Source organism: Hypanus sabinus, chromosome 5 (assembly GCF_030144855.1).
Source record: "Hypanus sabinus isolate sHypSab1 chromosome 5, sHypSab1.hap1, whole genome shotgun sequence".
Classification (NCBI taxonomy): Eukaryota; Metazoa; Chordata; class Chondrichthyes; order Myliobatiformes; family Dasyatidae; genus Hypanus; species Hypanus sabinus.
The window spans coordinates 46,726,224-46,753,675 of NC_082710.1; the positions used below are offsets into that span (position 1 = coordinate 46,726,224).

General features: G+C 40.6%; 1 protein-coding gene across 1 annotated transcript; it reads left to right on the top strand.

The window, feature by feature from the left end:
* Positions 1-839: 839 nt before the first annotated feature.
* LOC132393684 (growth arrest and DNA damage-inducible protein GADD45 gamma-like) lies at positions 840-2,445 on the top strand. Its single transcript, XM_059969090.1, has 4 exons — positions 840-1,047; positions 1,333-1,434; positions 1,547-1,760; positions 1,863-2,445. The coding sequence occupies exons 1-4, from the start codon at positions 992-994 to the stop codon at positions 1,974-1,976; spliced, it is 486 nt and encodes a 161-aa protein (XP_059825073.1). The 5' UTR covers positions 840-991; the 3' UTR covers positions 1,977-2,445.
* Positions 2,446-27,452: the final 25,007 nt, after the last annotated feature.

Below are 27,452 nucleotides of genomic sequence, written 5' to 3' on the forward strand. Positions count from 1 at the left end.
AAAAAATCAAGATACACAATAGAATTTATGGCAAATTATGAATAACAAAGGCCACTGTGCAAAAGAAGACAAATCGTGCAAATGATAAAAAAGTAAATAAATAATATTGTGTCTCCAGGTTGTGGATTCACATCTGCGATGATTTTTTTGCCCAAGTATTGGGACTATGCATCTCCAATTATACCAGTAACCACATTCCACCCCCTCCCAAACGCACACCACACACACAGCAGTCCGACTGAAGTGGCAGCTGTAGCAATGTTTCAATGGAGGGAAAAAAAGGTTCATCGGACCGGGTATGTAATGTTGCCACACGCCAGAAACACTGCTTTCAAGTTCTATTGTGCTCCCTTTAGATATGATAATGAGCAGCGTGTGCTATGCACTGCCTAGAGAGAGAGAAACTTCTTTGCTAAAAAGCAGAGCTCATACCCCCCCCCCACCTATCTGTTGCAATGGTAGCAAGTTATTGTATTATATTATCAATAAAAATGTGGAGAAAATTACAAGCAGCTAAATGTAGCACATCTTCATTTAAATGTAGAGAAAGTTGGTTCAAATAAGAAAGATACACGATTTGCAACTGCGCATCTAATACTGTTGTACATGCAACCTTTTACCCCATTTTCTACTTGGCTCTCGGCTTAATTAGTAATATATTACTCTTCTAAGAAAAACAATCTCCACCCATGAGTGTTTCCCCCAGTAACAACTGGAAACCAATTCTGCCCCACGTGGGGAAACGGTTCTACATAAGTGATGAGCTTGCGCTCTCGGCCAATCAGCGGGCGCGGGGGCCGCGCATAATGAGCGCGCGGTATAAGAGGGGCGGCGGGCGAGCCTGCGGCCAGTCTGCCCGTGCGACACCGACTGGGCTCTGGACTTTATACGTGGCTGGTGCGGCCGCCGCAGCTCGGCGTCTCGGTTCCATCGCGAGCCTCGCGTCCTCCTGTTTGTTTTCAAAAAAAGAAGAAGAAGAGAGAGTAAAACCATGACCCTTGAGGAATTCAACGGAGTTGAGGAGCAGCAAGTGGAGAGCTCCGAAAGGTACGGGGCAGGTGCATTGGGTGCAGGAGGGGGTAGGTACGGGGGCGGCTGTTGGCTGGGTGGGTTCCGCCCGGCGGCTCGAGTGCTCGGTGTCGGTTACTGCGCGAGGGCTGGCAGTGCGGCTCCGGGTCCGTTTGAAAAGTCGGGAGCTGCTCGCCTCTCAGCAGGTGGCGAGCCCGGGGGCAACGGGAGAGGGCGGCCGGAGCCCCTCGCCTGGGGCTGGTACTCGGAGCGAGTTTGTCCGGTAGTCTAACGCACCTTTCTACCCCTCTCCCTGATTTTTAGGATGCAAGCTGCTGGCAAAGCCCTGGAGGAGTTGCTGAACTCAGCACAACGGCAGCATTGCTTGACGGTTGGAGTCTACGAGTCTGCAAAAGTCATGAATGTGTAAGTTCTTCCTACCTCTTCCAAATGCACTGCGCCCATGCTCAAATGCAGTCATATTCACCGTGCTTGGGAAGCGATTTGGTTGGTAACCGTGATTATTTTTTGTTTGCAGTGACCCGGACAGTGTAGTGCTTTGCCTCCTTGCCAGCGACGAACAGGATGAAGGTGACATCGCTCTGCAAATCCACTTCACTTTAATTCAGGCATTTTGCTGCGACAATGACATCAACATAGTGAGGGTGAACGATATTCAAAGGCTGGTCGAGATCGTTGGTAACGGTGATGACAATGAGGAGCCTAGAGACATGCACTGCATTCTAGTCACTGTAAGTGCCTTTTGCATAAATTTAGCATTGGACCTTTGAACTGTTAAGTAATTGAACTATATCTTTGATCTATGACCCCATTTAACATTTTGTTGTATTCAGAATCCAAGCCAAGACTCCTGGAAAGATCCAGCTTTAGAAAAACTCGCTGTTTTCTGTGAAGAGAGCCGTTACACCAATCAATGGGTCCCCAACATCTCCTTTCCTGAACGTTGAAAGTTGTTGCAAAGACTTTGGTGGTTGCTAGTAATGTGTTTTGAAGTCTCTAAGGGAAAAATGGTGACTTGGTGGGTCTACAGAATGACCGGTGAACTCATCCGTCTCGTCGATGTGATGACCAGTACGCTGTGGTGATCAAACCAGAGGTAGTGATGAGGACTGGTGATTGCAAATGGTTGGTAAAATGGACTGGCACACAACAGCTGGCTCCTGGAGCAGTGAAAAGGAGGTGGGAGTATATTGTGCATCTCTGCCAATGGTGTAGAGCTCTGTTTATGCATCTTGAAGGATGAACGTTTGTATCAGGCTAAACTGTAGGACTGTCTGATGCTAAGTGCACTTGTGAAATAGTTAACGTTGACTGCCACAATGGACTTCCAAGATATCATTTGCAGTTGAACTTGATGCAATCTTTAACAAGTATACTTTGTTTTTTGTAAAGTAACAAATTAAATGCTTAAAAGTACATGTGTGTTCAGTCTGTTTTTCCTAATAGAATTGCTGGTTAGTGTTTAAAAAAACATTTGTGCTACTTGCCCATAAAACTGGATCAAATAATTACCCACCTGCATTAACTGTCAGGAGTTCAACATGGGTTAAAACTCTTAACTAAGCAAACAGCTTCTGTAAGAGTTGACTTTTACCATTTAAAGTGTTACAACAGTAAAAATGCCTTTTTGACTACAATACACATTTAGGTACTTGAGAGTTGTGACACAAGGATCTTTCATAAACGTTTCCCCAAAACTAAATGCAGAATCTCTTAACTAAGTTTGCTAGAGCTACTCAATAGAACACTGCTGGTTGGTTCCCCAGAAACTTGGGTATCATTCCTATTCTTTTGAACTCATCATGCCCTTTAAGCATGTTCTGTGATTCTTTTTTGCCCTGGTTTGCATATTTAAAATTTGAATACAATGCCAGCTTTTCTTAGTGTAATTGCCAAACAAATCCAGGATAGCACAGTATTGTAACTATTCTCCACACTGGAGAATTAATAGAATTTAATTTGGGATTGTTTAGTGGAAAGCAGGCAAACTCTGAACACATTGTCAGAGCACTGCACCACAAATGGGCTCTCTGGCCCATCTAGGCCATGTTAAAGTTATTCTGCCTAGACCATTGACCTGCACCTTGCCCACAACTGACCCACCCATGCCCTTAATCAAACTGCTCAATATTGCACTTTAGACTGCATCTACTACAGCTAATTCTATACTTGCATCATCCTTGGTAATGAATTAACATCTTGTTTCCCTTAAACATTTTGCCTTTCATTCTTATGACCTCTAGTTCTAGTCCCCCAATCTCAAGGGGTGGGGGGGGGGGGTGAACATATCTGCATTTACTCTCTCTACCCTCAGTTCTGTGTACCTGCAAAGCTCCCCTCCATTTCCCTACACTCCAGGGAATAAAGTCTAACCTAGTCAAGCTTTCTTTGTAACCCAGGTCCTAGCAACATCCTTGTAAGTGTTTTCTGCGTGCTCAATCTGATGGTTTACTTTCCTGTAAGTTTGTGACCGGAGCTGCAAGTAATGCTTCAAATTGGGCCTCACCAATTCAACATAATATCCCAATGTAAATACTCAATTTATTTCCCAAAAGTTCACTTTAGAATCAGTTTATTATCAGCAGCAGAGTTGAGAAGTATGTTCACTTTGCTGCAGTAGCAGTTCAAAGCAGTACATGATAATACAGAAAGAAAAATAAGTCAATTGCTGTATGCATATTATGAAGTGTTCAGAGGTTCAATGTCAACAAGAAGTGAGCATGGGACTGTAGCAGGGGCCAATGGCAGAGGGGAAGGAACTATTCCTGAATCACTGAGTGCATGAGTTCAAGTGCACTTGGTGCCTTCATCCTTGATGGTGACAATGAGAAGAGCATATCCTGGCTGATGTGGGCCCTTGAGAATGGGCATTGTCTTTCTGAGACACCTCTCCTTGAAGATGCCTTGGACACTATGTAGGCTGGTACCCAAAATAGAGCTGACTAATTTTACAAATCTATGTAGCTTCTTTTGGACCTTGCAGTAGTGCCCCTCCCCCAAAAAATCCAGATTGTGATGCAGCCTGTCAGAAGGCTTTCCATCGTACACCACTAAAAGTTTTCAAGTGTATTAGCTGACAAGCCAAATCTTGTCAAACTCCTAATGAAATATAGCTGCTGTCAAAGTGTTGGGATCAAGTTAGATCATCAGAGATCGACATCCAGCATCTTGAAATTTCTCACTTTCTCCTATTGAGTGCAGGGTTGTTGCTGTGACACCAAACAACCAGCTGGTATATCTTGCTCTCTTCTGCATGCCCACTCATGTCCATCTGAGATTCTACCAACAATGGTTGTATCATCAGCAAATGTATTGATGGTATTTGAGTTAAACCTAGCCACATAGTCATGGGTGTAGAGGGAGTAGAGCAGCAGGCTAAGCACATACCCCTGAGGTGTGCCAGTGTTGATCGTCAGTGAGGTAAAGATATTATCGCCCATTGAAGATTGGTCTTCCAGTCTTTCTCCAATTTACAATTTCAACTGAAGGACTAGTCCTATCCTTCATAATTATCCTTAAACTAATAGAAATATGATCATTAGCTCCAAATGTGTTTCCTTCACACACCTCTGACATTTGCACTGTTTCGCTCCCTAATAGGAGATCCAGTATCACCCCCTCTCCAGTTGGTACCTCTATATATTGATTGAGGAAATATTCCTAAACATACCTGACAAACTCTATCCTATCCGATCTTTTTTACAGCATGGGTGTCCCAGTCAATATGTGAAAAATTAAAATCACCTGCTATTACAACCGTATTTTTCATGCAGATGTCTGCCTTCTCTCTACAAATTTCCTCCACTAAATCTTGCTGACTATTGGGTGGTCTAGAATTAATCCCATCCCTTCCTTATTCCTCAGTTCCACCCATGTATCTTCAGTGGACACACCCTCCAGTCTGCCCTGTGTGAGCACTGCCATGACATATTCCCTGACTACTAATGCCACCTCTCTCTCTTTAATGCCACTTCTCTCCTTTTTCTAACTTCCCCTCTAACTGCCTCTCAACTCTTAGTAGTGACTACAATATCATAGTTCCACATGTTGATCCATGCTCATCTGCCTCACCAATAATACTCTGTGTATTGAAATAGACACAGCTCAGAACGTGACTCTCACCTTTCTATTCCTGTCTTTACAAAGACAGTCATTTTTATTACTTATCTAATAAAACTTGTTAGCTGGTATTTGTCCATTACATATAAATGGGTCATGTCTGATCTACCTCTCTATCACATTTCTGGTTGAACCCCTTAAAATCCTGTTTTAGTCTTGAGTGCATTCAGAGACTGAACTGTTACCATGGGTACAGACTCATAACCATCTGGGTGAAGATATCTCTTGAATGGGTAATTCTTTCAAGATTTTTAACTACTGATTCTGGCCACTCAGCCAAGGGAAATACTGCCCATGAATAATTTTGAATAACCATATAACAATCACAGCATGGAAACAGGCCATCTTGGCCCTCCTAGTCTGTGCCGAACCCTTAATCTCACCTAGTCCCACCTACCCGCACTCAGCCCATAACCCTCCACTCCTTTCCTGTCCATATACCTATCCAATTTTACCTTAAATGACACAACTGAACTGGCCTCTACTACTTCTGCAGGAAGCTCATTCCACACAGCTATCACTCTTTGATAAAGAAATACCCCCTCGTGTTTCCCTTAAACTTCTGCCCCCTAACTCTCAAATCATGTCCTCTAGTTTGAATCTCCCCTACTCTCAATGGAAACAGCCTGTTCACGTCAACTCTATCTATCCCTCTCAAAATTTTAAATACCTCGATCAAATCCCCCCTCAACCTTCTACGCTCCAATGAATAGAGACCTAACTTGTTCAACCTTTCTCTGTAACTTAATTGCTGAAACCCAGGTAACATCCTAGTAAATCGTCTCTGCACTCTCTCTAATTTATTGATATCTTTCCTATAATTCTGTGACCAGAACTGCACACAATATTCCAAATTTGGCCTTACCAATGCCTTGTACAACTTTAGCATTACATCCCAACTTCTGTACTCAATGCTTTGATTTATAAAGGCCAGCGTTCCAAAAGCCCTCTTCACCACCCTATCCACATGAGACTCCACTTTCAGGGAACTGTGCACAGTTATTCCTAGATCTCTCTGTTCCTCTGCATTCCTCAATGCCCTACCATTTACTCTGTATGTTCTATTTGGATTATTCCTGCCAAAATGTAGAACCTCACACTTCTCAGCATTAAACTCCATCTGCCAACGTTCAGCCCATTCTTCTAACCGGCATAAATCTCCCTGCAAGCTTTGAAAATCCACCTCATTATCCAATAGCAAGATAATTTGTTTTGTAGTGATTATTTTTGAATATTATATATTCAAAGGAATACAGTGTTACTCTGCCTCATAGGATACTACCAAGAATCAATCTGTACCCTTTCTATTACAAGTACGTTGTGCCTGTTGTAGGAAATCCAGACTATTTCATAATATTCCAGATGCATTTTACCTGGGCACAGTACAATTGCAGAACTAACTCTACTTTGGAGCTTGCATCCTCTTGCAATAAAGGCCATTAACTCCTTTCTTTTAAGATCTTGATCTTGCATTGAACTAAATCACTACTGATTATTAAATACGATCACCTTTTACTGAATGACATTTAATTAACACTTCTTGTTTTCATACTGCTAGATCTAAAAAACCTGATCCCTCAACAGCTTTTTAATATGTTGATACAGGAAACCATCTTTCAGATTTTGTATGAGTTTATCTTCTACACTAGGACTGCTGATTTGTCTCGATCCAGCCCATAAATAAAATCCCACATGAATATCACATCAGCTTTATGTCACCCAAACATAAAATCTACACTTTGGGAGAACTTGTCTGTCCTTGTTTCTCAAAAATGATCAATTTGTACCTTGCAAGATAAAATTCAGCAGGAAACAAGGGCAACACATGAATATCATCTGAATGTGCAACATAACTAGTTGAACAGTGATTTTATCAATGTGAAACTTTAACTGACAAACTCCTGCTCTGTAATCTGAGGGTCATCCCACTTTATAACCTTACCTATTTCCCTGCCTCACCTCATTTGTTGATACTGTCATTGACATCATCCTTCCAGCTAAGAGGAAGACCTACTCAACCTTCTCAACTAATCTCCTGCTCATGTAGATAAAATCCTAATCCTTAAACATGTTGTAGAATTCCATTTTGCATATGTACAGTAGATGCAATATAACAAAACCACAATATGATATAAAACTGTAATAATGCAAAACATTAAAAAAAGATATTTCCATAGTAATGGGAAGAGTAATGGAAATGGGGACACCTCTTTTACTCTTATTAGGGAGAGAGAGAGCCTGTGGTATGTTGAATACTGGGTGAACGAGTAGCCTTTGGGGTACTGCAAGTCTGTGTCTATTGAGGCTTTGCTGCACGCTTGAGTGCTAGGTGGGGGGTGCTGATGCTTTTTTTTGCTGGTGGAGGAGGGGGTCGTCGCTTTGCTGCTGCTTGTGTGTGGGAGGGGGAGCTGGGGGGGGCTTTGAGGTTCTAACATTTAACTGTCATTCATTCTTTGGGGCACTCCTCTGTTTTTGTGGATGTTTGCGAAGAAAAATAATTTCAGGATGTGTATTGTATACATTTCTCTGACATTAAATGTACCTATTGAATCAATGAGTTACAAGCTCTTATGAATACATAAAGTACCCTGCCATGTAGTGTTCAAAATATACTTAGGTTGGTGATGAATTAATATGCCTCAGAATTTCTTTTAACCTATATGGTTAGTTATTTCCAATTTTAATAGTTAATGGACAGTTATGGTATTACTGTATAAGCACAAGTATTTTTCCCACACTTGATCTTAAGCAATGTTCCCTCTAAGGTGTGCATGCACACAGATATTTTGCTATTGGTACGCAAAAGAATTTAAACTGTGCTAGAAGAAGGTTGTCACTGGCATGTTAAGCATATTTCACAATCGTACACAATCACATTTCTTATTCCAGTTTCTGATGTGAACAGTGTTGACAACGTGGAGTTTGTGATAATTAGTCTGCAGATTTTAGAACCAGCATACTTATACTGTTTTTATTGAAGAAATTATTCAGTGAGCACGTTATTGTCACTGCAAAAAAAAATTGCACAGCACAAGATTTTTGCGCACACTGATCATTACAAATTAGAGGGAACATTGAGTTTAAGTTCTGTCTTTACAACTTTTTCATCTGTCTGAGAGCACCTTTTTGTTTTTGCATTTGATTTCAATTGAACGATAAGAAATCTCCTGTAAATCATTAGATAACGATATACTTAAGTAAACCATGAAAAGTAGAATTTGATTTGGCTTCTGATCATGCCTTCTATCAAATGAGCCCTTTCTGCATCTCCAACAAAGCTCAGATGAAATGGAAAAACCTGTTAAGGTGAAAGCTACCAAGCCATAAGTTCCAACACTGCAGAAGTCTAACACGAACCCATAGATACTTGACTTTTAAATGTTTTTATGAAGAAAGGGATATGATTAGGAAATGGCTGCATGATTAAATCTATTGAACATAGAACATCGAAATCTAGAGCACATTACAGGCCCTTCGGCCCACAATGTTGTGCCAACCACGTAATCTATTCTAGAAGCTGCCTAGAGTTTCCCTACCGCATAGCACTCTATTTTTCTAAGATCCATGTACCTATCTAAGAGTCTCTTAAAAGACCCTATTGTATTCACCTCTACCACTGTCACTGGCAGTGCATTCCATGCACCCACGATTCTCTGTGTGAAAAACTTAACCTCTCACATTCCCCCTTGTACCTACTTCCAAGCACCTTAAAACTATGCCCCATTTCAGCCATGGGAAAAAGCCTCTGACTATCCACACGATCAATGCCTCTCATCATCTTATGCACCTCTATCAGGTCACCTCTCATCCTCCATCGCTCCAAGGAGCAAAGGCCGAGTTCACTCAACCTGTTGTCATAAGGCATGCTGCAGGGTCCAGGCTACATCCTTGTAAATCTCCTCTGGACTCTCTCTATAGTATCCATGCTGGTTTCTTCTCCAAACTGTTTGGCCATTTGATAATTCTGGCAGTGCAGTGGGGTAGTGAGCAGAGTAACTGCTTCATTGTGCTGGAGAGAGTTTTGGGTTAAATCCTAACCTGAGGGGCTGGCTGTGCGGAGTCTGAACATTCTCCCTGTAACTGCATGGGTGGACTAGATTCCTTCTAATAGCAAAACCGTGCGTCGTACGACAAAATAGTCACTGTAATTTGCCCCTGGTGTGTGGAAGGATGGTAGGATCCAAGGAGAGTTGTTGAGAATGTGGAGTGTATATGCTAAAATGGATTAATATAGGATTAAAGAAAACCAGCATGGAGTTGATGGGCCAAAGGGTCGTTTTTCTCTGCTGCTTCTTCTTTGACCATGATTCTCTACTTGTTCCAGCTGACACCTTGGGCTTGTTTTCACCACAAAATATTGGATGCTTTTTGAACATTAGGATGATCTAAGTATTTAAACAAACTACACAGACAAGAAACCAGGCAAACGGACACACAGTAATTCAAGTTGCTTAAATTCAAAATCTGAATTGGCAAGGCTATCGGATTACATCAGAACAATACAATGCCCTGCTCAGCAACAACTGGGCATATATCTCTGAGACACACAGTAAGTCTAGTAAAGAATACAATTTGTTTGTTGTGTGTTACCTTATTGGCAAGCAATGAATAGAGTATTGAGTGGCTTACGGTTTTCTAGAGCTGTATTGCAAAAGTATATGAAGGAAAAGCATGGCTTCCATGATCTAATTAATGGTTTCAGGGTAATAAATGGCCAGGTTGATCTTTTTCATCTTCTTCTAACTGTGAATGTGTGGATAATCAAATAGAAACTAATGTTTTCTTTTTATAGTAACTTTCCAATGTTTTAATATTTGGTGTCTGGCAGATCAAATCCTTTTATTATGGATTCAGAGATGTTGCAAAATCATAGGACATACATGCTTGAAATTGAAACCTTTTAATACACATGCATAGTTCAACCACTTAAAATAAGTAGAAGCTATTTAAAAATATGTTCAACAGCAAAATTGCATAAGGTTGGAGAATGCACTTTATACATTTTCTGTTAAGTTATGGTGCTGCCTTACTTTAGGGTTTTCAGGTAGGGAATGCAGAATAATAATATGGTGCAGTGATACAAACTGGATAAACACGGTTAATTTGGGGCATAGAACGCGAGCAGGGAGGTTATGGGACAATAAACACAAAATACACTGCAGATGCTGTGGTCAAATCAACATGTACAAACAAACTGGATGAACTCAGCAGGTCGGGCGCATTTCAACAGATGCTGCCCGACCTGCTGAGTTCATCCAGCTTGTTTGTAGGTTATGGAACAGACTTTGTAAAGCATTATTTCGGCCACAGCTGGAGTACAGCATGCAGTTTTGGTTGTCACCTTGTAGGAAGGATGTGATTCTGCTTGAGTGGGTGCAACTGAGATGCACCATGATGTCACACAGGAAGTTTTTCAGTTATGAGGGGAGAATGGCTAATCTGGGTTGTTTTCCTTGACTCGAGGAGGCTGGGTGTGGGGTGGGGGGGGCATGACAGGACAGAGGTATTCAATATTATCAATGGTACAGGCCAGGTAGATATTAATCTAGGGCAGAGGTGTATAAAACAAGATCTTATGTTTAGAGTAGGGAAATAGAAGGAATTTGAGGAAGAATTTTTCACCCAAATGCTAATTGCATTCTGGAACAACTGTTTAATGGAATGGTGGAGGCAGTCACTCTCGCAACATTTAAGAAATATCTAGATGTGCATTGACTCACCAAGACATAAAAGCTACAAACCAGCTGCTGGTAAATGGAATTTCTACGGGTGGCTACTTGATGGCTAGCCATGGACATGCTGATCCAAAGTGCTGGTTTCTACTCTGCATGGCTCTGTGGCTCTACGACTCTGTATATTCCTTGTGCAATATGACACGTTTCTTCCACCTAATACTGAAGACTGGGATACAAGGACTGCAGATGCTATTGTTTAAAGCAATAAACAAATTGCCAGGTGAATTGCAGCTGTATCTTTAGAGGAAAGGAGATAGTCTACTCTCCTGAGTTCCTCCTACAGTTTGATTTTTGCTCAGAATCAGTTTGCCTGATCATAAGCATCTTCCTTTGAAGGAATTGGAGAACTCATCTCACTCAATGTCAGCAAGACCAAGGAGCTGATTATTGACTTCAGAAGGAGGAAACTCCATGAGCCAGTCCTCATAAAGGGATCAGAGGTGGAGAGGGTCAGCAACTTTAAATTCTTCAGTGTTATCAGCACATAAATGTCATTACGAAGAAAGCACGGCAGGGCTTCTACTTCCTTAGAAGTTTGTGAAGATTTGTCATGACATCTAAAAATTTGACGGACTTCTGTAGATTTGTGGTGGTGAGTATATTGACTGGTTGCATCATGGCCTGGTATGGAAGCACCAATGCCCTTGCATGGAAAATCTACATATGTATCTACTCAGAGTGTTGCCGCTGGAAAGCTGCACCCATTATCAAGGACCTCACCATCCAGGTCATGCACTCTTTTTGCATTGCCATCAGGAAGAAGGTACAGGAGCCTCAGGACCCACACTACCAGGTTGAGGAACAGTTGTAACCCTTCGACCATCAGGATCTTGAACCAGAGGGGATGTTCAACTTACCCCATCACCAAAATGTTCCTACAACCTATGGACTCACTTTCAAAGACTCTTCATCTCATCTTCTCAATATTTATTGCTTATTTATGTACTAGTTTTTTCTTTTGTATTTGCACAGTATGTTGTCTTTTGCAGTTCATTGTTTGTCCATCCTGTTCGGTGCAATCTTTCATCGATTTTATTGTTCCTTTCAGATTTACTGTGTACGTCCACAAGAAAATTAATTTCAGGTTTGTATATGGTGATGTATATGTACTTTGATAATCAATTTACTTTAAATTTTGAAATGAAGGGCTATAAAATGTAGTATTTCAGCTTGGTTCTATATAGAATTGTGCTTCTATTTTCCAGAACTTTTAAATTAAAAAATGAATTAAACAATGTTAAAAAAGTTATTACTAGTCTTGCATAAAATACTAGAATCAGCAATTTATGACTTTCCTCTGAGTCATGCAATGCAGCCACTTTCAAGGATAAGAAAAGACTGTGATTCCATTGTGCTAGGCAGACACTAACCCTTTATATATTATAGAGGAATTGTGCCAATAATGAGCTAAACAATGATTTATTAAATTTGAACTAAATGTCATTTATTTATAATTTACAAGTACCTACTAAATATTTAAAAGTAGCTCTTTTGTTTTAAAAAAGCTTTGTCAATGAAACTAAAAATTTTATCAAAGCTCCAGACTTAAATAATATTTGCAGTAGATAAAGTTATATTTGCGAACAGCTATTTAGGCAATGTTTTATCTTGGGAATACAGTAGATTCCAGTTAGTTGGAACAGATCAAGATTTTGGCTCAATTAAGCAGCTGCCCCAATTAGTGGAAGTTTCATGGAAATAGTTAAAAAGGTATTAAAAAGGTACTTAAATTAAATGCAGAACAAATTAGAACACTATCAATGTTATTACAGTACTATAAAATGTGTATTAGTTCCTAATATTTATCAATGGAGGAATTCATCCGGTGCATGATGTCATATATGAGGTGTTGAGGGAGGGGTAGCACCTCTGGTGAAGCGGCTTGTCATGTCCCTTCTGAGGCAACGCACTCATCATTGGTGTCCACCAGATATTCAGCTCTCATCTGCGTCTCCAAGCGACAGCGGCCATACCCTAGGACACTGCTTCAACAGGTGGGCTAAACCAGCTGACGGTACCTGTCAGACCTCATATCCCGATGGAAAAGGGACATACCTGTCCTAGCATGTGAAGGCAGTTCTGGCAGATTGGACGGATGAGAACAACAGTGAGATCCAATGGCCGAGAAGGTGGTTCTGCAATGCTTCATGGAGAGTGAAGGGCATAAGAAGGCACAGAAGAAGTCAGGGTCATCCACTTCAAACAAGGAAGAGCCCAGTTTGTGATGACTACTTGTATCACTGGACATGGACGTCCAAAGCTAAGAGAGTGGAACTGTCCTGTGCAATGGCTTTTCCACTTTGAAAGCTCTCATACACAAGTGTCACTGTGATCATTGGGTATGATGGACAACCAACATGTTACCGTGCTCTTTTGATTGACTGTCAATGGACGAAATTTGAGCAGACACCTAATGCAGATAATGGACTGCCTTCATACAATTTTTTGATGATGGTATCCTCCAAATATTCCTTTTCATTGTAACATTCAAGTTGATTGATGATACCTTCAAATTATTCATAGTTCCTACTTGCTAAAGTAGTGATATTGTTTTGTTTTCACCCCCGGCCATTTCTAGCATCTCCAAGTCTGAGTGCCTGAAACCTCGATGAGCAAAACAAATCTGAGTTGTCTTACTACTTATTTCTCACCATCCATCAGTGGCAAAAATCTCTGCTTTTTGAACACATACAAATGACACTATTTAAAAACTATTTGCTCTAAGCATGGTGTAGTGTCTAACAGCCACACAAGTTCTTGTGACTGACACTAGTGTGAACCTGTTTGGCAACAGTCACCTGTCCTGTTTAAGTGGCATAGTGTCCCAAATTTACAAAGGGAATCCCGGGTATTTTCTCAATTAGTTTTTGCTCTTTGAGATTTATTCCAAATAAGCGATCACTCAGATTAACTGATGGACCAATTTATCAGAATTCACTGTATATGCTTTGAATCAAACAATGTAATTTTTTTTGTGGATATTGATGCAGGTATAAAAAGTGAACATCAATTAGACATTGAGTTTGTGTCTTTGATTCCTCACAAAATCCTGCAAAGTTTCTTTTAGGCAATTGGTCAGAGAGGAGTTGTATGCAGAATGCACCAAGGATAGATTTATAGGGAGTTATGGAAGATTAAAAACTGAATCAGCAGACAACATTTACACAGTATCCTAGAAAATTTATAACACAGGAAGACCCCACTCAACCCAGTTAGGCTACTCCCCACTTGCCAGGACTTGATCTGCAACTGTGCGGGTCACATCTCTTTCAGTGCACATCCACACCCTCTACCACTCTAACTGAAATAGCTTATTTTTCTCAACTCCCTTTTAATACTTCTGCTAATTACTTTAAATCCTTGTTTTAAATCCTCTGCCAAAGGAATAGCTCCTTCCTAATTATTCTATCTAGGGCCTTTATGTTTTGTACACCCCAGTTAAGTCTACCCACAGTCTCCTCTATTGCAAAGTAACTGAACAGATCTTTCCTCTAGGCTACAATTTTCCAGTCCTGGCAAGCGCCAGTGTCCACTGCACCCTGCAGATACAGTTTTATTTCTGTACTTTTTCAAGATGTGTCTATATAATTCTGGTGCTGGAGACATAACGGTGTTTTATTTAATAATTGTGACCTTTGAGGCTTAGCTAAGACTGCAAATAACATTTGAACAAGATAAACTCTGTAGTTTAACCAATTACAGTAGAAGCTCTGTTATTCAGCACACACCAGATGTGACAGGTGCAGGTTGATCAGATTTGGCCTTGGTGTTCCTGCAATGCAAACCCTGCTTTGGCACGACCCCCTTGCTAGCCCCAGGCTTCATCTGGTCAGGTTCTTCATTTGGCCTGGCCCCGCTCCACCCAAATCCTTCCCTCGTCAGGGCTCCTCTTTGAGAACAGCCCCCACCATTTGTCCAATACCCCCTCAGCCCCGGCTTTCCCTCAAAACCAACCTCAGGCTGACTTCTCGCAGCGTCTCTAAGATAACCCACTCTGACTGACTGGACCTTCCCCCATCTCTTGCCTTGAACTTCTGACTACTTTGCCCCTCCCTCCCTTGGCACCACCACTCCCCGGAGCCTACCCCTCCGTCTGCCAGGTCTTTCTCACAGTCTGGTCATCTCTTGGCCTGGCCCTTTGCCCAAGTTGCTCAGCCCTATCGTTATCACTTCCTTGGCAACCCCATTCCTGCGCTCACTCTCTTCTTAAGACCAGCCCTTCCCACAGTCTGCTTCTCAATATTGACCCTGAGTCATCATTGCCCCTCCCTTGGCTATGCCATTCTTTCAGCCTAGCCCATCCCATTGTGTAGCCCTCTCTGCGGCCTGGCTCATGTCTTGGCCTATCGTCTCTGTCTACCTGCCTGCTTTCATTGCCCATTGCTGCTGTCTGTAATGCTGGTTAGTGGAAGCAACCATTTTATGAAGTACTGAATAACTAATTTTTTTACCATAGGATGGACAGGAGAAGATTAAAGACTACAACTGTGAACTGTATCAGTTACTTTATAATAATATTTTAAGTCTGGGCTACCACAATTGGCCAATAACATTAACAATCATGAATGATTTTATGTGTTTAACTTTGAATCTCAGGTAAATGAAGCATTTTGTTGACTCACCTTTTCTAGATCTTATCCTCTAAGCAGATTACATCAGATTTTTTCCTCACAATAGACATGCTATTATAAAGCAATGAATTACCATTCAGTCTTCTTGGCTTTTCAAGTATGTGAATAACACGTTTGAACTCTTCCCTCCTTGCTCACTGTTCCTTTAAATCCACTGCTACCTTATACACAGTAACCTTTTTTGTTATTATAGCAGTCAAAACAAATTCTTTCACTGCATATGTGGTGGGTATGAGTTGTCTGAAACCTAAGACAAATAATTCAAATAAAAATGATGGTAAGATATTGACCACAAATCACTGGACAATCCATATGTATGCACATGAACAGAGTGGCCTGTTGTATTTCTAATTGTAGGTGATCAGCAGCACTAATTCTGCCGGACGATGCTGAGGCTATGGTGGCCAGTGCTATCATGTTTGCTGTTGTGTGCTAGGGCAGCAGGCTGAGGGTAGCAGACACCAACAGAATCAACAAACTCATTCGTAAGGCCAGTGATGTTGTGCGGGTGGAACTGGACTCTCTGACGGCGGTGTCTGAAAAGAGGATGCTGTCCAAGTTGCATGCCATCTTGGACAATGTCTCCCATCCACTCCATAATGTACTGGTTAGGCACAGGAGTACGTTTTAGCCAGAGACTCATTCCACCGAGATGTAACACTGAGCGTCATAGGTAGTCATTCCTGCCTGTGGCCATCAAACTTTACAACTCCTCCCTTGCAGTGTCAGACACCCTGTGCCAATAGGCCGGTCCTGGACTTATTTCCACTTGGCATGATTAACATTATTATTTAATTATTTATGGTTTTATATTGCTGTATTTCTTCACTATTCTTCGTTGGTGCAGCTGTAATGAAACCCAATTTCCCTCAGGATCAATAAAGTATGTCTGTCTGTCTTCAACACAGAGAGTTGAATTAGTGCTGTTTATACTATAAGAAGAGCAAAATCTTTCTATTTTCCATGCACAGGTCAACTTGTTCAGAGTCTAATTAATTTTATATTACACTTGCAATATTCAAATTACTTCTTTTCTCCTAGAATTGTTTGGATGATATATTACACAAAAGTGCATATTGGGGTATATGCTTGGACTATATATGAGACAATCTTTAATATGTATACTTCATAGAAATATACTCAAATAACGTTGAGACTATAAAACACAACAAACATTTATATAAACAAAATGTTTATACACATAAACTTAATGAAATACAACAGTGCCTGAAGGAAATAGTTTAATCAACAATGGGGAGCAATGGATAGTAAAAGTTTGCAAATGCTAATTGTTCTTTATAATGAGAGTATTACATTTGCTTTGTTCAAATTATTTTTTTTTCAGGCCTGAACTTATAAATGAATATACATTCTTATTTATCTGCATGAGAAAAATGCATCAGGGGCACTTTATTAAAGCACTCTCCAACATTAACAGACAGGAAAATAGAAAGTTGCAATGCAGTCAGTTCCTGATCAACTACTGTGAATACTACTGGAATCTCATTCACATCCGTACCTGACTCATTCCTTGTATATTTACAGCAAACTAAATTACGTTGTCTCTTGCTTTCTGCCGCTTGCTTTTCCTTACATTCTTCTTTGTGACTTGCCCTCTCCCCTTCCCTACCCTTTCCTGTCGTTCTGTGTTCTCCTTGCATCCCTGTTCCTGCCACCATCAGATGCTCCACTTCCATTAATACTTCCTTCAGGCTTTTGTGAACTTTCTCTGGTTGGGAGATGTGTAGTTTCTCATTTTACCCTCCCCAAGTTCTTTCCCACCCCAGAGTTCAAGGTACCATCATCAGCTAGTCCAGGTATTGATACTGAAGATTGAAGTCCGATGATTAATCGGAAGTCTGGACAATGAAGCCCAGTGGCGGAGTCTGGAGACTGGAGCCCAGAGGCCTGTCCTGGGTCTGGAGGACTGTCCTTTTGTGTGGGCAGGTGGGAGGGAGGAAAGGGATTTATTTTGTTGCTGTGCTTTGTTGCCTGTTGTGTTCTGTTGATCATTGTGGGCAAGCTATTAATGGCACCAGAATGTGTGGCTCCATTTGTGGGCTGTCCCCAGCGCATCCTTCGGTGGTGTTGGTTGATGGGTAAACAATGTGCATTTCAATGTATACATGATAAGTAAATGAATCTGGATCTGAACCTTTGCATTGGATTGAGGTAAGATTTCCTTTCTCCAAAACTCAACTTCACCACCTCCAATTCATCCATTTCCTGGCTGCTTCGTGCAAGTTTCCTCGCATTGAAGTTAGTTTAAAATCATGATTTGCAGATTATAATTACAGTGCCAGGTGAAACATAAAACCCAGATTGCTGAGAGGGATTGAAGAACAAACCTAACGGAGAAACACAATGGGCTGAACAGCAACTGGAGGGCAAAAGGAATTCTCGATATTTCAGGGCGAAATTTTGCATCAGGCGGATTTTCTTTCATTGTTCCAGATGCCAGCATCCGCAGAGTCTTCTGTCTCCAAGATCAGATGAAAACTTGGGGAGAGAGAAGGAAGACACGAAAGGGTATATGTTACACCTCTGTGCCTTGCTCTGGAATAATTTCCTCTTTTCTGCCTCTGACATCGCTTAAAATCTCTAATCCATTTCTAGTGGATGATAACACTGAACAACAAATTTTTTTGCAAGTGTTGCTTCCTCAGAATTTTATTTTTGTTTATGATAGACTGCTTGAAGCTGAACACAAATATAATTTCAGACTACTTGTATCACGTAGGAATTTGGAGAAACAAGAAATTAACTTCTATGGCCAATAACGCATTTAATTGCATAACAGTGTCATAGTTCAACTAAGCTAAAAATGATTTGTTGATGAGTTTCATTTGTACTCAGTGTCTGAGGCTCCTGCTTAAGTGTCCAACAATAATCAACCAGCATTGATGGATACCAGTTGCCCTGATACCACTTCTCCATGAACACAATGTCCTGTTGAAACCTTTCACCATGCTCGTCACAGACGGCGCCAAGATTTGCAGGGAAGAAGACTAAATGGGAATGCAGAAAATGAATTTTTAGTGACATGTTGCATTTCATGGTTTTGTATGCTTGAAGCATGTTGTCAACCAGTTGCATGTAGTTTGGTGCTCTGTAGTTGCCATGGAAATTTTCGACAGCATCCTTGAATGCCTTCCATGCGATTTTCTCCGGTTTCACTAGAAGTTATTTGAATTGCCTGTCATTAATGGCCTGTTTGATTTGTGCACCAACAAAAATGTCTTGACATCAGTTACTCTGGGAAACATCTGTCTCAAATATCAAAATCCTTCACGGAAATGTTTGTGCCTTGTGAAGACAGATTTCATCTTTCCAGTCTTGAACCTAGTAATTCTGCTTTTGCTTTTGGTAAATCCAAGTCTCTGACCAGATCATTTAATTCAGATTGAATTATCAGATGAGGCTGACTCGCTTAGTGTCGTTATCCAATTCTGGTTTGTGCATCATGGCATCTTCACCTGCCTCTTCTAGACTCCATGTCTCTGGGTAGCATCGATACAGGACAACTATCGTTGTGCGGCACAGGTCTCATGGCTGATAGGAGATTGGGGTATTCAATGGATTTCTTGTTTTTAGTCAAAGAACCTGACACACTGGTCAGACAGGAGTAGCAGCCTATCACATGACCCTCCTGCTCTTGCCATATCATTGGCATTGACTTCCAAGTACCTCAGAGCCAAGCTGATCGACAGTGCATGTTGTGCAGCAAATGTGAGGAGCCCATGGTCACCAATTTTACACCTAAAGTGGAGCACACAGGCTTTCTTATTAAGAGGAATTACGCTCCATCTTTGAGATTTAAGCGTATACTCACCACAAATATATCTGAAGGTATTGCAGCTGTTGCAATATTGGTGAGACATTTTGCGATCACAAATACTCCTGAAAATACAATTAATTTATTATAACGAGTGCACCCAATATTGAATTGAACTGAAATGACTTTATTTCTTTCATCCTTCACATGCACAAGGAGTAAAAATCTCTACGTCTCCGTCTAAATGTGCAATCATAGCAATTTCTAATAATTTATGATAAATAGAACAGTCAATGTAACATAGAAATGCACTCAAACCAGCATGAATTAATCATTCTGATGGCCTGGTGGAAGAAGCTGTCCCGGAGCCTGTTGGTCCTGGCTTCTCTGCTGCCATACTATTTCTCAGATGGTAGCAGCTGGAATAGATTGTGGTTGGGGTGACTCGAGTGCCCAATGATCCTTCGGGCCCTTTTTACACACCTCTCTTTGTAAATGTCCTGAATAATGGGAAGTTCACATTTACAGATGCTCTAGACTGTCCACACCACTCTCTGCAGAATCCTCCGATTAAGGGAGGTACAGTTCCCATACCAGGCAGAGATGCAGTCAGTCAGGATGCTCTCAATTGTGCCCCTGTAGAAAGTTCTTAGGATCTGGGGGCCCATATCAAACTTATTCAACTGTCTGAGGTGAAAGAGGCGCTGTTGTGCCTTTTTCACCACACAGCTGGTGTGTACAGATCACATGAGGTCCTCAGTGATGTGGATGGTGAGGAATTTAAAGCTGTTCACTCTCTCAACCCCAGAACCGCTGATGTCAACAGGGGTTAGCCCATCTCCACTCCTCCTGAAATCCACAACCAGCTCCTTTGTTTTTCGACATTGAGGGAGAGGTTGTTTTCTTGACACCTTGTTTGAGATTAGCCCAATCACTGTAGTGTCGTCAACAAATATGCTATGCACATAGTGCAGGTTCATCAATGTGACTGCAAACTGATATACATGTAAATGCAATGTATAGAATGGTGTGTGCGTGATGCATTTATAGCCTTTCTAAAACTTGTCCTGCCGTGCAGCATCCGCCCTGCCTAAACATACCTAGGCATGCCTGGACAAGAAAGAAAACTTGGCAACACACACAAAATGCTGGAGGAAATCAGAAGGCCAAGCATTATCTATGACGTTTCAAGTTGAGACCCTTTGTCGACTGTACTCTTTTCCATAGATGCTGCCTCACCTGCTGAGTTCCTCCAGCATTTTGTGTGTGTTGCTTTGGATTTCCAGCATCTGCAGATTCTCTCTTGTTTAAGATGGAAAACTGATCAGCTTACATGCAATATCAGGGAAATAGGTTATTGAATGTGGATTAATGAATGAATTGAGTGTGGGTGGTAATTAAACCTGATGAAAAGGAAGTACTCGAGAAGCTGATTCTAACCCACTGACACCAGCACTTCATTTAGATGTATGTACTCATCAGAGGCAGGTTGCCAGATTTAATATACTGATTGCATTATGTACAATGATATTAAAATAGCCTTTGAAATAAAAATGAGCAAAAATTAGAGTGTAAGGAAATATGATTTTGCACCATCACCTTGTACTTAAATGAAGGGCTTTTTACATGAAACACGTGCTGAGAGATTATTCACACGGCTTGCAAACACTTAGGCAACTTTGGAGATGACGTTTACAGGTTTGTTTTATGATCTGTAGCCTGCATCAACAGGGGTGACGCTACACTGAAGCTGCATTAGTATGGGCCCCAGGTGATGACAGTATGACCAGCACCAGCAGCTGGAGGAGACACAACACAGCAAGAGTCTGCTGCTCGCTGAGCAGGAGAAAGCAACACAGAGGAGAAGCTTGCAGGAGTTCCGACCCAGCAATACAGATGCCATGGTAGCATTCTTAACATCTTGGAACACTAGTGACTGAGAAAGGCAAAGGCTGTCAACTCAGATCCATCCTAAACGGGCGATGGCTGATGCTGGAACCTGGAGTAAAGGGCAAACTGCTGGAGTAACTCAGCAGGTCAGGCCATTCCCCTCCACTGAATTCCTTCAGAAGTTTTTTTTTGGCACTATCCAAAGCCTGTTTAACTCTGGGTCTTGCTGGAGATATTGGTAAGATCTTGTAGTTGCTGATCCATATTTAAGAAAGAAAGGAGAGGAAACTGCTCTGCAGGGAAGCAATTATGTGTGCAACTTTTCTATGATGGCACCAGTTAGAATGAGCAGGTACTTGTGTTTACATCCTTGTTTGGCATCTGATAGAACTTCAACTGCACTGACGTGGAAATCAACACACCCCAGTCTTCTGGGAGCATGCATTAAACGCAAGGGCTGTTGTACAGCAAAGGTTAAATATCCATCATTTTAGCACCTAGTGTCTGCATGGCAGTGGTCGAGGTGTATATAGACTTGTTTGAATGTTGGCCTCTCTATCTATAGATCCATAACTTCAGTTCACTCACACATGATGCAGTCTCTATCATTGTCATTATCATCATATGAGGAGCCTATATTGTGTTCCTCATTACATGCTGTGAAACCCTTTGCAGTGTTCAGAGGGTAAGTAAAGGCACTATCAAAATGCAACTGCTGTTATACTTCATTTCATGGCTAGAAAATTGATAGATGTCATTTAATATCTATTTTAATCTATTGGATTTAACTTTAGGTATGGGATTTAAAGGAATTCTTGTCCGAAGGGACTGAGGACATCAAAGCTGTCAGAGGTACACCCAATGCATTATTTTTTTGCTTTATTGAATGAAAACAGACTAGTTCGACAGAAACTGCGGTTATAATCTCCTTCAGCATTATATTGGGTGAGTCACTGTTGATGATACCTATAATGAATAGCATAGCAAAATAAAAATGTCTAGAAATGGCATTCCATCCATTGTAATGCAAAACATCAGCAATCAGTTAATTAATTGTTAACTCTGTGTGCAAAGCTAACATAATAAGATATGAAGAGAGAAAAATAAATTGTTGATATTTCTTTAGTACCTTCTTTAAGAAAAGACAAGATTGATTATAGTAAAAAAAGAGAGTCTACAGTGATGGGTGTGGTAGGATAGACTAATGCAGATATAATTAAAATGGCATTTATGTCTCATTCCACAAAATGTTATGTCAAATTCCTGAAGGGGGGCTTTATGCCAATTTTAATTGTGATTTTCAAAATAAGAAGCTTAAAAAAACAAGTTAATGAGAACACTAGAATTACCTCAAAATACTTAAGGGCAGTAAAGAAAGCTTCCATAAATGTGTAGTGGAGGGTATATTGATGGCTGCATCACAGCCTGGTATGGAAACACCATGCACCTTTAATGGAATATCTTACAAAAAGTAGTAGATATGGCCCAGTCCAATTCAAGGTAAAGCCATCCCCATAATTGAGCACATCTACACAAAACATTGTTGCAGATAAGCAGCGTCCATCGTCAGGGACCCCCACCACCCAGGTCATGCTCTCTTCTCACTCTGCCATCAGGATGAAGGTAATGGAGCCCCAGGACTCACACCACCAGGTTCAGGAACAATTATTATCCCTCAACCATCAGTCTCTTGACCAAGGGAGATAACTTCACTTTCTCATCATTAAAATGTTCTCCTAAACTATGGACCCACTTTCAAGAACTCTTGCTCTTATGTTCTCAATATTTATTGCTTATTTATTTATTGTTATTATTATTTCTTTTTTTTTGTATTTGCACACTTTGTAATTTTTTGCATACTGATTGAACACCCAAGTTTTTGCATCTTTCATTGATTCTATTTTGGTTATTATTCTATTATGGATTTATTGAGTATGCCCACAAGAAAATGAATCTCAGTGTTATATATGGTAACATACATGTACTTTGATAATAATTTTACTTTGAACTTCAAAAACATCCCAAAAATGACATTTCAGGAAATTGGTGGGTGAAATAGAACCCCAGGAATCCCACTGTGTAGTTTATAGACTATTGAATATAAGTAAAGGTTTGAATATGGCGACTGAATGCCTTTGATTTTTGTATAGCCATATTGAGAGTTCTAAAAACTCCTTTGCCCATTGTTTGCAAGAGTGTGGGATAGTTAATGCTATTAGGAAAGAATTTGAAAAATAAAAGGGAAAATCCAGTTGTGATTCTGTAATAGCTAACTCTGGAAGGGAGGAGGCCCTGCTGAAGGAATTCTAGGCGTTAGGAATTTAATTCAAAAGGTGCAGCTTGAGAATAATATCTAAACTATGTGCAAATTACTCTGGAACAGCAGAGTAGGGCAGGGAAAATATGGCTAAAGGCTGGCGTGTGACAGGTAAGTTCATTCATGGGACGCAATTACTGGTATTAGGAATGCTGGGATAGACTTTACCTAAACATGGAGGTTTCAACTGAAAAAATAATAAAAAGTTAAAGGGAAGTTTTAAAATTAACACGAAGCGTTTACAATTAGGCATAAATTGCAGAAAAAACACTAAAAAATATAAAAAGAGATGAAGGTTTGGGTCATTAATAATGTTTAAAATAGTGCAAATAACACAGTAACATTGTGGAAATAAACTATTTATTGAAAACTCAACTGAAAAGGTCAAACATGATATATTCTAAATTAAAATATTTTGAACACAAATCACAGTGCACAGATAAGGGTCCTTAGAATTCATCCCATGTTGATACACGCTAAAGAGAAGTGACAGAGTATTGTACTCCACCTCTGAAATTCGTTTCATTAAAGTGAATGTTGGAATGTCCTCCACTGTTATATACACCCATTTTTATTACCAGGCATGAACTTCCAGTCACCAGTAAAAGTTGTATACTGTAATGTGCATAAGAAATTAATAAAAACAAATTATTAATGTAAAAAAGTAAACATTTTAAAAACTTGGAATGGCAGGATTATAGTACAACCAAACATGTGAAAAGATGATACTTCTTTATTTTCACACAAGTTTTGAAAGATTAACAAATTGTTTTACTAATATGGGAAAAATACAATTTCAATTGATTGGATATTATTATACCAGCTACAGTTCTTACAGGTTAGGACAAAGAAAATGACTTGCAAGTGATTTTTCATTCCAATGACCAATGTATGTCTGAAGGTTAAATATAATATTGTGGTGGGTTCGTCACTGATTGATTAATTTCAGGAAATCAGAAGTAGCTTGATAAAATGACTGATCTTGGTAACACTCTAGCAGACTGCTTCTTGTGTTTGCAATTTTGATATTCTGATAAATATTATGGGGCTAGAAGAATAATCAAACAATGCCACTTACATGGCACATGTTCCTTGTCCAAGAGAAAAGACATATGGTAGGACACGTAATATCTAAAGCACTATGTAAATCTTTCATTTCATATATTTATGTCTACCACCAGCATTACGTAAGTCCCATGCCAATAGCTAAGGAATGGAATTTTGCATCAAGTATTACTTCTGAAGGAGAAGCCATCATAAATTGGCGAGGAATGACAAGCCATCAGGAAGGATTTACAATAATCCGGGATTAATCATTAAATAAAGAGGAAGCCATGGCCTTAATTGACATCAGCTTTGATCCTGGTGGGATGGGAATATATATATATATATTCTTTATTATTTTACATTGGATGACATTGGATTACTTCAAAAAAACTATGATAACTTTCAATCAAGGCTGACTGTAGAGCAAATACTTAGTGAAAAGGCAGCCAAGTTAGACAAAAGTTTACTTGCATCCTATGAGATTCCAAACTTAGATGCAAAAGCTGGCAGCCACATAATATAGATTACATAATATCATTGATTCTACCTGTGGTTTCTGTTGGAATTTCTACCGTTATGATTCAGAGTGCACATGAAACTATTTAAGCCATCCCCTTGAGCAACTCATTGGTATCAAGGTGTTTTGATGAAGTGTCAGATGATGTTGTAAAACAACTAGTCACACACAACTGCAAGTTAAGAAGTTTTCCTTGTAAATCAATGAAACTGCTTTGCATGACGATGAAGTTGTTTTGATTTTAAATGTTAGGTTTTTGAGTGATGATCAGGCCAGTGTGGAATTTTTTGCCCAAAAGTTTAAGACTGAAACCAAAGGTGAAACTATCTTTGAAGAAGTCAAGAGCTATTTCTTGGAAAATGATATTTCTCTGAAAAATATAAACTCACTAGTTTGCATCAGCCACAAGGATCTCACAAAATACCCGAAGTAACAACACTAAGTGCTTTTTTTGTTGCTTGAGGAACACTGCCTATAAAGGCACTATTGTGGCGACCCACTTCCCAGCACACTTGAACCGGCTCACAAATCGGCGCGCACCGGCATTGAGGCCGGTCCCAAAAAGGGTGCCAAGTCTGCTTCACCAGCAAGGGGGAAAGCCCGCGCGCGGGACAGGACTGTGAATACGTGCCCCCTCCCAGGGAGGGCGAGATCAGGAAGGCTTTAAAGCGAGGCCGCGAAGTTCGAATAAATCTCATTTGCAACTGCAGCTCATCGACTAAGTGTCGTTATTTCAGCGCTGCGTGTAGCACACCGCTACACTATCTTATTTAGTGGCCTTAAGCTTTACTATGAGGAAAACTGCCAGTTAAAGACCTTGCAATCTCTTTAACTTTGTAGCATTCATAATAACTCATCTTCTTCAATATACACCATTTTGAAGCACTTGCATACCCAGATACATGCAATAGAGAAGATATAAAAAATGTAGATGAAAAGTTAATCCTCTTGGGAAGTAGATTAAGAGATGACTAACAAAGTCATGCTCCTTCACTTCAAGAGGTCATAGGCCAGAGATACCAAAGAGTCACTAAGTTGTATTTCTTCAAGGAAGGCTTGAGCACATACTGATTTTTTTTCTCTCTCTGTTGCCTGGTAATCCTTTCTTGTTACAGCTCTAAACACACTGTTTGTTTTGGGAGTCAAGTATCAGGCATCTAACAAGTGAATGGGTGAGGAGTGACTTCAAAAAGAGATCAGAAGGTGATAATCCATTGTAGGGAGCACATGAATAACTGGGCCAGGAGTTACCAGAAGCACAAGCGAAGGTTTCAGCAGAAGATGAGCTGATATAGGGGGTGAGAATTATAATGTTTCAGAGGTAGAAGAATGTTCTAGAAGAAAGTATGAAAGTCCTAGAAATGGATGTTCGGCTGCATTTCCCACCCACCGGGCTTCACTTATCACCTTCTAGCTAGTGCTCCTTCCCCTCCCCCCAGGATTTGTTGGGGAGCAGCCATCTTGAGGTCTTCCCAGAGATGATCGATCAGGTTAAGGTCAGGACTCTGACTGACTGGGACACACAAGGGCATCAATCTTTTTTATTTGAAGCCACTCCATGGTGTGTTTCAGATCATATTCCTGCTGACAGACAAAATTCCTGCCCAGTTTAAGCTCTCTGGCAGAGGCTAGCAGGATTTATCCAGGATCTTTCTGTATGTAGCAATGTTTCCCATCGATCCTGACCAGACTTCCAAATCCCTTCTTCTGAGAAACATCCCCATGGCGTGATGCTACCTCCACCATACTTTACAATAGGGCTAGTGTTACCTGGCTGGTGTGCCGTATTAGATTTATGCTACACCTACTGCTTAGTGCTGAGGCCAAAAGGTTCCATTTTAGTCTCATCCAACCACAAGACCTTCCACATCTTTACTGTATCTTCTAAGTGAAACTTTGCAAAGTCTTTATGGGCAAGGATGTGTTTTTTTCAGCCAGGGCTTCATCCTTGTCACTCTTCCATAAATACCCTTTTTAAGCAAGGACTGAGAGATTGTGGAGTCATGAATGTCAGCTCCAGCTGCAGCCATTGACCTGAAGCTTACTTAGAGTGAGGGTTGGCATCACAGTAGCCTTTTTAACATGAGCCATTCTTCTCTGGTGACTAAGTTTAGAGGGGCAGCCTGACCTAGGCAGTGTGACTGTGGATTCATATTTTTTCCACTTTGACTGCACCGAGCTCTGAGGTATGTTCAGTGCCTTTGAGATGGTCTCGTTCCCTTCTCCAGATCTGTGCTTCTCTGTTATAATTTCCCTGAGTTGTCTTGAATGTCCTTTTGTCTTCATTTTGACTTTGCCTTTTGAAAATCTACCATATTGTTACACCTTACAGAGGGAAGGCTACTTATTCTCACAAATTAATTGAAACAGGTGAACCTTCAATTTTCTACAT

Bases quoted from the DNA above. Each gene is read 5' to 3' on its own strand.
- LOC132393684 (XM_059969090.1), top strand. From the start codon at position 992: ATGACCCTTGAGGAATTCAACGGAGTTGAGGAGCAGCAAGTGGAGAGC. The intron at 1,435-1,546 runs GTAAGTTCTTCC...TTTTGTTTGCAG, and splicing joins TCTGCAAAAGTCATGAATGT to TGACCCGGACAGTGTAGTGC. The intron at 1,761-1,862 runs GTAAGTGCCTTT...TGTTGTATTCAG, and splicing joins TGCACTGCATTCTAGTCACT to AATCCAAGCCAAGACTCCTG.